Genomic DNA, 10179 nt, shown 5'->3' with positions numbered 1-10179 from the left:
TCCTGCATTGATTGCCAAACTTAATTATATGTCAGAATCACCTAGGGATCTGTCTGTAAAAGTACAGATTTTTGAGCCCCATCCCAGAAGCTTCAGGGACAGTCTAAGAATCTAATTTTTGTTTAAGAAATCAAAAATGCAACTTGAATCTAATTTTTAACAAGGTTTCTATTCGTTCTGATTTAGTTCATTTTCAGAATTGTACTTGAGAAGCACTGGAATTCAGTCAAATAAGAAATCCAATGTAATAAACCCTTGGAAGATGAAATATTCTGAATTTATTCATTGATTTAAACAAACATATCCAAGCATCTAATATGTGCCAGGTATTATGCTATTTTCTTGGTCTACCAATATGAATAATGCATGACTTCTTCCCTTAGGCTTACAGTCTAATAGAATATACATCAACAGATAAATTATACAATATGGTTAGTGAAATGATAGATGGATAGTAACTTCTTACCAGGGTGTTATGGGAGCAAATATAGTATCTAACTGGCTCTGGTTGGTTTTAGATGGGGAAAGGAGGCAGACTCAAGAAACGTTCACTAAAGTGGCTGAGCTTTTCAATAACAGATAATTGACCCTTTCCAGTGGCTTAGCTTGGAAATATTTATAAAATATACATTTCCCTGTGTTTTCAAACAAATCTCACATAGTTAAACTTTCTTTTAATGTTTATTTATTTCTTTGTTTTGAGAGGGGAAGAGTGGAGAGAGAGGAGCAGAGAGAGAGAGAGAGAGAGAGAGAGAGAGAGAGAGAGGGAGAAAATCCCAAGAGAATCCCACTGTCAGTGCAGAGTCCAATGCGGGGCTCAGTCTCATGAACCATGAGATCATGACCTGAGCCAAAATAAAGAGTTGGATGCTTCACTGGTAATCCACCGATGCCCCTAGTTTAACTTTTTTATTGATGACTTAGCATGATCACATATTATCAGTTCTTTCACCATACAGCAAAATAGTGATACCTTTTATCACAATATACAGGAGTAATTTTCATCATCCACAGGGCTGCACAACTGCTATGATTTTGTTATTCTCATTTTTCTGTCCTATCCTCTTTGTTGTCAATCTGATAATGGTCTTCTCTTGTCAATGTGACGGTATGTAGAGTATCTTACTTAAATTTTTCCGTAAAAGTATTTGGACAAAAATATGTGAATAAGTAAAAAGTGTGATGCATTCTGTTAAATACATGAGTTTTAGTACATTTTATGACATCTATTTTTAACCACTTAGCTATCTTGCTTTTTATTATTTCACAGCCACTAAGTGTATATAATACAACTTCATTTTATAGGCAAAGAAACTGAGGATCAAAAATATCAGGGATAATCAGTGGCAATCAAGAGTATAATCTAGGCCTCCTGATAACCAAAATAGTTCCATTTTATAAAATCAGCAGTTCTTAACTAGGGGTTATGGCAAAATCATTTGGAGAATGGTTCAAATTATGCATGAGCTAAATCCCAAAGGTCCTGATTCAGTAAGTCTGGCTTATTCCTTTTTTTTTTTTCTTTAAGGGCTTTTTTCTCTCTCTTTTTTTTTTTTCATTGTTACCGAGGTATAATTAACACATAAAATTGTAAGATATTTAAAGTGTATATCGTTGGTGATTTGATAGACATCATGAAAAGATTCTTCTCATCTACGTAGTTAACACATCTGTTACGTACTTGATCGCTTATTTATTTATGTATTTATTTGGAACATTTAAGTTCTACTCTCTTAGCTTATTTCAGTTATATAATACAAAGTTATCAATTATAGTTACCATGTTTTAAATTAGATCCTAAGATCTATTCATCTTATAAACTCTGTACCTTTTTCACAATCTTTACCCATTCCCAACTCCTGGCAACTACATTTCTACTGTCTGTTTCTAGAAGTTTGACTTTTTATTTAGATTCCACATGTAAGTAGTGCCATGCACGATTTGTCTTTAACTCTTTTCACTTAGCGTAATTCCCTTGAGGCCCATCCATGTATTTGCAAACAGCAGGATTTCCTTTCCACCTGGCTGAATAATATGCCAGTGTCTGTGTATGTGTATGTACACACCATATCTTCTTTATCAATCATCCATTGATTGACATGCACTTAGATTGTTTTCATACCTTGGCTATTGTGCAGTGAACATGAGAGTCCAGATATCTCTTCAATATCCTGTTTTCATTTCTTTTGAATAAATCCCCAGAAGTGGGATTACTGGATTATGTGGTAGTTTAGTTTTATTTTTAATTTTTTAAGGAACTTCCATACTGTTTTTCATAGTCGTCGTACTAATATACATTCCTACCAGCAGTGCCCAAGAGCTTTTTTTCATCCACATCCTTGCCCACACTTGTTATCTCTTATCTTTTTTTGTTTTTAAATTTTTTTAAATTTATTTTGAGAGAAAGATCAAGAGAGGGGCAGAGAGAGAGAGAGAAAGAGAGAGAGAGAGAGAGAGAGAGAGAGAGAGAGAGAATCCCAGGCAGGCTCCACACTGTCAGTGCAGAGCCGGACATGGGGCTCAAACCCACGAACCTTGAGATCATGACCTGAGCCAAAGTCAATAGTCAGATGCTTAACTAATTGAGCCACCCAGGCACCTGATCTCTTGTCTTTTTTATGACAGCCATTCTAACGGGTGTGAGGTGATACCTCATTGTAGTTTTTGATTTGTATTTCCCTGATTAGTGATGTCGAGCACTTATTCATGTACTTGTTGGCCATTGTATGTCTTTTTTTGGAAAAATGTCTCTTCAGTTCCTTTGATCTATTTAAATCAGATTGCTTGTTTTTTTGCTATTTAGTTGTGTGCGTTCTTATATATTTTGGACATTAACCCCTATCAGATATATGATTGGCATGTATTTTCTCCCATTCCATAGATTGCCTTTTCACTTTTTTGATGGTTTCCTTTGCTGTGTAGAAGCTCTTTCATTTGATGTAGTTCCACTTGCTTATATTTCCTTTTGTTGGAACATATATTTTTTTAAAAAGTCTTGGAAGATTCTGATGCACACCTCCCAACCACCACACTATAATCTGGCTCTTAGCTATATTCTAATACATATAGTTCCCATATATCAGAATCTATTTCTGAATAGTTATATAGTATAGTCAATAAATGGCTGTAGAATCTAGATCATGAGAAAGGGAGAGACTTTATTTTTTTTATTAATGTTTATTTTTGAGAGAAAAGGAGAGAGAGAGAGACACAAATTGTGAGTGGAGAAGGAGACACAGAATCTGAAGCAGGCTCCAGGTTCTGAGCATCAGCACAGAGCCCGACATGGGGCTCAAACTCACAAACTGTGTGGTCATGACCTACGCTGAAGTCTGATGCTTAACCAACTAAGCCACCTAGGTGCTCCTGAGGAAGGACTTTAGAGTTTACTCTAAGAATGTCTCCTAGAGGGTTTTTAGCAGAAGGGGATGTGACCTAACTTGCATTTAAAAGGATCATGCTAATTACTATATGAAAAACAAATGGGAAGAGGGGTGCAAAGGGGGGAGAAATGAGTAGGCAAGGCTGTAGTGGGGAGATCATTTAGGAGATGATTGCATTAATTCAGGCAAAGAGATGGATCAAGGCTTTGACCTGGATGCTAATAGTGGAGATGGTGAGAAATGAACTGATTTTTGATATATTTTTAAGACAAAAGCAATAGGATTTTCTGACAAATCAGATATGCAGTATGAAATGAGTTAAAGATCACTCTTAAGTTTTTGGTCCTTTGAGTAACGGGAAGGATGGAATTGCCTTTTACTGGGAGAAGAATAGTCTTAAGAGGAAGATCAGGAAATTATTTTCAGATATGTTAAATTTGAGGTGCCTGTTAGACATCCAAATTGTAGTCTAGTGGATATGGTAGCCTGAAGTTCAAGGGACTAGTCCAGGATGGATATAAATTTGGAATTCATCAACATAATAATGACATTTAAAATCATAAGATTAAATGAAGTTGTCAGGAGAGCCAGTATTGATAAAGAAAAGAGATCCAAGAACTAAACCTTGGGATGCTCCAACAATTAGGGAGGTAAAGATCACCCCAATGGAGACTAAAAAGGATTAGCCAGTGAAATGGGAAGAAAACCAGGAGAGCGCAATAACCTGGAAGCTATGTACTGCAAAGCCGAAGAGTAATTATTTGTATCGGTTGGGAAGGTAAGATGAAAACTGCTCATTCGTTGATCATTGGATTTAGCAATGTGGAAGCCATTGGTGACCTTGATAAGGAATGTTTTAGTGGAGTGATTGGGGCACAAGTGTGACAGGAATGAGTTCAAAAGAATGAATGTAAGGAAAAGAATTAGAGACTTGAGAATAGACACCTCTCTGGAGAACTTTTGCCGTAAAAAGGAATAGAGAAGTGGTATGGTAGCTGGAAGAGGACTTGAGTTCAAGAGAAGCTTATTTTAAGATGGGAAAAATTATGGCATGTTTGTATGCTGATAGGACTTACTCAACAGAGAGGGAATATTTGATGATAAAAAGGAGAATTGATAGAGCTACACCTTTGACAAGAAAAGGGACATAGGATCTCAGGCATAAAGAAGAAGGGGATTTGGCCTTGGGGACACAGAGTTTCTCTGTAATGGCTGGAGGAAAAGCAGATTATATGGGCACAGATGCGGGGAGGTAGATAGATATGTGAAGAACAGGCTGTCGAAATTCTCTTCCGATTGCTTCTGTCTCAAGAAGCAAGGTTCTTACCTGTTCTTAAGGATAGGGAAAATATTTTGGAAATTTGAAAAAGAAGAGAAATTGTGAAATACTTATCTAGGAAAGGAAAAGAGGAAATGGACTATGAAACTTATTAAAGGGCAGCCCCAAAGGTAGACTGGAATTTAAAATGAATCCAGTCAGCTTGAATGTGTATTTTTCTGAGTTTCGCATTCAGCTAAGCTGGGTTACAGGCATGGAATTGGAGAAAAGGTGGATATAGTCAAGGTTGGAATTTGGTCAGATGAACACAGTGCAAGAGAGGGGCAAAGGAGTGACTGAAGTGATGAATTATGGCATTTATCCACAGGAAGTGAAGATTTGGAAATGGAGGGAGAGCTGTAAATGTTAGGATTGTTGTATGAGAGAGTATTAGAGGGAGGACTCTTGAAAGACAGGTGGTGATCAGAGAGAGGTGGTATGAGAATGATACGAAAGAGCCATGCTGAAACGGAATGTCCAGTGCTTTAAACTGGAATGAGGGTGCTCCTAGTGTCTTTAGTGGTTATAATAATTATTTTGATGGATTGATTTGTTAGGTTCATGACTACAAAGAAGGAACCCCAGAAGAGAAGACCTACTATATAGAATTATGGGATGTTGGAGGCTCTGTGGGCAGTGCCAGCAGTGTGAAAAGCACAAGAGCAGTGTTCTACAACTCTGTAAATGGTAAAGCATTTTTTATTTCTACTGTATATTAATGGTCTAGGAGTACAGATCATCAGATAATAGAATATGCTGTGGGATGCTAGACACATCTTATTTTAAGGAAGATCTAATGTACTGACAACTCTTTAAGTCTGCATATCACATTTTATTTTTTTCTTAATGTTTATTTATTTTTGAGAGAGAGAGAGATACCTGGAGCAGACTTCCAGGTGGAGGTGTATAATCGAGGACATAACTGGAATGCACAAAGCACCTACTGTGTCAAGGGACTAAACCACTGAGAGCTATAATTTACCTATAGAGTTTTTTTTTTTCTTCTGCCCCTTTCTTAGTTCATTTCTTTAAAGCACTTTTTTTTTTCTTTTACTGCGAAATATAATCCCAACTTGTCTTTGATGTACAAGATTTGGTGTCTCACAGGGCACCTGGGTGGCTCAGTCAGTTAAGTGTCCGGCTTCGGCTCAGGCCATGGTCTCACAGTTTGTGAGTTTGAGCCCCATGTTGGGCTCTGTGCTGACAGCTCAGAGCCTGGAGCCTGCTTCTGATTCTCTGTCCCTATCTCTGTGCTCTTCCCCTGTTCATGTTCTGTCTCTCCCTCTCTCTCTCTCAAAAATAAATAAACATTAAAAAAAAAATTTTTTTTTAAAAGATTTGCCATCTCACCCTTTTCCTTCTGGTAGATGCTTAGCTCTTAATTGCACCTCATTTATACTATGCTTAGATCACATTCAATATTAGGTAAACATTGCAATTATTCAGTACCTTCTTCGTTCTTATAGCCCCCTTTCAATATCTTATCTTCCTATATCATAAGGTGTTGTGGATACTACAACAAGAAGTAGAGATGGCCATTGAATACATACTATAAAATACAGGATGAGTTGTGTTCGTTCAGACCTGAAGTGTCACAATCTATTTGAAGAAACAAAACATTCATAAATGGAACAAAACAGTTATAAGATGGTGACACTAATATATGGTATTGTCATGCAAGAAAATACATGATAATGGCATATATTAATAGAATGTATATAAATGAGAAAAACAGTAAGGTAAGACTGGTGTAGTGTTCAGTGACTTCTTAGAGAACAGAAGAGAAGGAAATGAAGCCTGGTTTAGATCTAGAATCAAGTGATAAACTTGGATTATATCAATCAAATGACTTGACAAAGTTGCTACCACTCTGATCTGGCAAAGCAGGTTTGGATATACGACACTTTTGCCGTTTAGATCTTTTGAGAAAGGGTTAAGATCAAAATTATAAATACATAATAAAGACCATTTAAATCCTAGAAACTTTATGGAATTCTGAGTTGTAAACTTATTAAGTGCTGAAGAAGTCCATCTAAATCCATATTTATTTATCTTTTTTATACCTACTATTCATTAGTGATTTGTCTCTCCCTTAAATATTATTGAAATAGTTGCATATATATTATGTTAATAATATATATTATGTTAATTTGTATATATGACAAAACTGAGATATATTCCTCTTTCTTAAAGTTTAAAAAGAAATCCCTGTTAAGAAAGGCCAATTTTTATGTTCTTTCACCTTAGCTCTGGAACATTTCTCTTGGTAGAAGCACTGAAGGTTCTTTACTCCATCTACCATCCTTGGTTTCTCAAGAAACAGAGCAGAAGGATCACTCCATTCAAATGCACAGTCTTTACTCTTAACAGTTACTTTCTTCCCTCAAACCCTACCTTTCTCCCACTGTGATGAACTAGGCTGGCAGTCCCTGAAGGAAACCTGTAAAGTGTCTGTGCCCCTTTTGAAGGTTAGAACATATTCTGATTAACGGTCACACTGACTTCTTTCCTTTGGGCCCCACTGTGGCCCTTATAGCCCATAATCTACCAAGAAAGAACTTTCAGCTCATTGAAAAATAAAGAAAAAGGGTGCTCAAATGTCCCTAAAAGCTCAAAAGCCTTAAAGAGAGAGCCTCCAAAAATAAACTCCCCCCTATTCAGCTAATAGCTCATCTAGGCCTTTGTAATCCTTGCATCTCCCAACCAAAAGCCTCACTCATAATTTTTTGAGATTTATATCTGGGAAGTTAGGGAGAGGAGAAGAAGCCACTCCTTTGACTTAATTCTGCTTTCCCCCAGATTAGATTACCTGAGTTCAAATTCTGCTGTTAGATTGCTGTTAGATTACCTGTTAGATTACCTGAGTTCAAATTCTGCCTGTTAGATTACCTGAGTTCAAATTCTGCCTAACTCACTTACCATGTGATTTAGAGCAAGTTGCTCAGCCTCTCTGAGCTTTAGTTTCCACACGTGTACAATGAAGATGATAATTCTTACCTAACATGAGGGATGTTCTGAAATCAAATTAGAGAACACATATAAGGCACAATGTGTAGCATATAAGTGCTGAATAGATATAGCTGAATAGCTATATTCTTTAATGGTAGCTCTTTTTAAATCTATCCTGTATTGGGGCGCCTGGGTGGCGCAGTCGGTTAAGCGTCTGACTTCAGCCAGGTCACGATCTCGCGGTCCGTGAGTTCGAGCCCCGCGTCAGGCTCTGGGCTGATGGCTCAGGGCCTGGAGCCTGTTTCCGATTCTGTGTCTCCCTCTCTCTCTGCCCCTCGCCCGTTCATGCTCTGTCTCTCTCTGTCCCAAAAATAAATAAACGTTGGGAAAAAAAATTAAAAAAAATAAAATAAAAAAATAAATCTATCCTGTATCATGTGTCCTTAATGCCTAATAGAACCCATTATTGAGGAAAGTAGAGTGAGTACAATTGAATACAGGGCAAGTGTCAGATCTGTATTTCTCTATTTGTTCCAGATGCCAGGAGGATACAGATTTATCTGAGCAAGCTGTAACTTGCACAAGCACCTTATTTGCACAAATGTCTGTAAAAATCGGAGAAGCCAAATAGTTCTAACTTTTCTGCCCTTCTTTTTCAAATTGACATATCTCACATCTTGAAGACAGAGGAATCATCAATTTCACATCATCTCTTCATAGTAGAATCTAGGTAACATAGGAAATGGTTGAGGGTTTGAAAATCTGTAGTCTTCTAACCACATGATGATACTCTAAACTCTACTATGCATTTTCCTCTTTTGTCTACCTGCTCTGCATTTTTGTCTGCTATACCTGATTCTATTTAATTGTATTTCTGAACCTCATTACATTTTGTTATTTTTCTCAATCTCTCAGAAGTCCACCTATTTTCTACTATTCATACTTTTTGACTGGCTTTTCCTACCTTCTTCTAGTGACATAGTTCTTTTGCTCTATTAACTAAGTATCTCATAGATATCAAGCTTTCATAGCTAGTCATTAATTCAAAGAACTAAAAGATTAGACTTTTGAGTTAATTAGGCTCAGGTGATTTACATTTTGTCAGCTGCAAAATAGCAATTATATCAAATTAAATAAATATATTTTTAATAAATTTTTATTATTTAATATTTTATTAAGTAGTGGTGTATGTGTGATATCTATGATGGTACTATGCACAGTGCCGAAACAATTAGCTTTTGTAGGAATATAATTTCTTAAATACTTGAAATAGTTTTGATTCCTTTCATTGATGAGGTAGTTCTATAGTTAGCACCAGGCAGAAGAAGCACTCATCAAGTGTTTAATAAAGAAAAGCAGAAAAGACATTCTAAAAGTTTACTGACATTTTGCCAGCCCCTATAGAATTAAAAAGGGTTATATAACTGACAAAGAAAATTTTGTAATTAATGATTTGTAGAAATTTGTAGAGCAAATTTTAAATTAATTGTGCCTGTGTTTGTTAATCATCCTAGAATGCTAGGTTTATTCAGCAACCTTGTATTTACTTAGCCTCACTTTGCCAATTGTAAAGTGAAGAGAAATTGTTGGAGTATTGACATGAGTTTCTTTGATTATTTTAGGTATTATTTTAGTACATGACTTAACAAATAAGAAGTCATCCCAAAACTTGTATCGTTGGTCATTGGAAGCTCTCAACAGGGATTTGGTGCCAACTGGAGTGTTGGTAACAAATGGGTAAGCCCAGATTACTTCACTTTTAGTGTGAAATGTTACAGCAATCACAGGAATATACCTAACACAATAACACTTTGTAAGATGTCTGATTCGAAATTTTTTTTCTCTCCGTCTATAGATTGTCTTTTTATTCTCTTACCAGTTATCTTTCAAGCATTAGTTTTTCGTCTTGATGCAGTCTGATTTCTCAATTTTTTCTTTTACATATTGTGCTTTGGGTATCAAGTCTAACAACTCTTTGCCTAATCTCAGATTATACAGGTTTTCTCCTGTTTCTTTTAGAAACTTTGTTGTTGAAAGTTTATCTTTAGATCTGTGACCTGGTTTGAATAAGTTATGACGTGTGGGGTTTTGATTGAGGTTGACTTTTGTATATGAATGTCCGGTTTTTCCAACACCATTGGTTCAAAAGATTATCCTTTCTCCGTTGAATGGCTTTTACTCCTTTGCCAAAAATCAGTTGACCATATTTATATGGTTCTATTTCAAGACTCTCTGATTCTGTACAATTGGTCTGTGTGTCTGTCCCTTCACCAATATGACATTGTCTTCGTTATTACAACATTATAGTAAGTCTTAAAAGTATATAATGTGGTTCCTTTTTCAGAATTGGTTAGCTCTTCTAGTTCATTTGCTTTTCCATATAAATTTGAAACCAACTTTCTATATTGACAAAAATTCAGCTTGGATTTTGATTGAATTGCATTTAATCTATAAATCAAATTGGAAAGAAATTTTGTTGCATGTTCCAATCCATGAACACAGTATGTCTCTCCATTTATTTTTCAAAGC

The 10179-nt window shown here is 36.1% G+C and overlaps 1 protein-coding gene across 2 annotated transcripts in view; it reads left to right on the top strand.

Moving 5' to 3' along the window:
* RABL3 (RAB, member of RAS oncogene family like 3) overlaps positions 1-10179 on the top strand; it is a 38322-nt gene that overhangs the window by 12981 nt on the left and 15162 nt on the right. Inside the window, exons 2-4 of one of the 2 annotated variants that reach the window (XM_045036996.1) lie at positions 187-326; positions 5259-5388; positions 9273-9387. In XM_045036996.1, the coding sequence (XP_044892931.1) occupies positions 318-326; positions 5259-5388; positions 9273-9387 (254 nt within the window). In that variant the 5' untranslated portion in view covers positions 187-317. The remainder of the gene's footprint in view (positions 1-186; positions 327-5258; positions 5389-9272; positions 9388-10179) is intronic. The other variant, XM_003991680.6, reaches the window with a different exon arrangement.

The sequence above is a fragment of the Felis catus genome, chromosome C2 (assembly GCF_018350175.1).
Source record: "Felis catus isolate Fca126 chromosome C2, F.catus_Fca126_mat1.0, whole genome shotgun sequence".
Taxonomy (NCBI): Eukaryota; Metazoa; Chordata; class Mammalia; order Carnivora; family Felidae; genus Felis; species Felis catus.
This window is presented reverse-complemented; position numbering and strand designations above follow the sequence as displayed.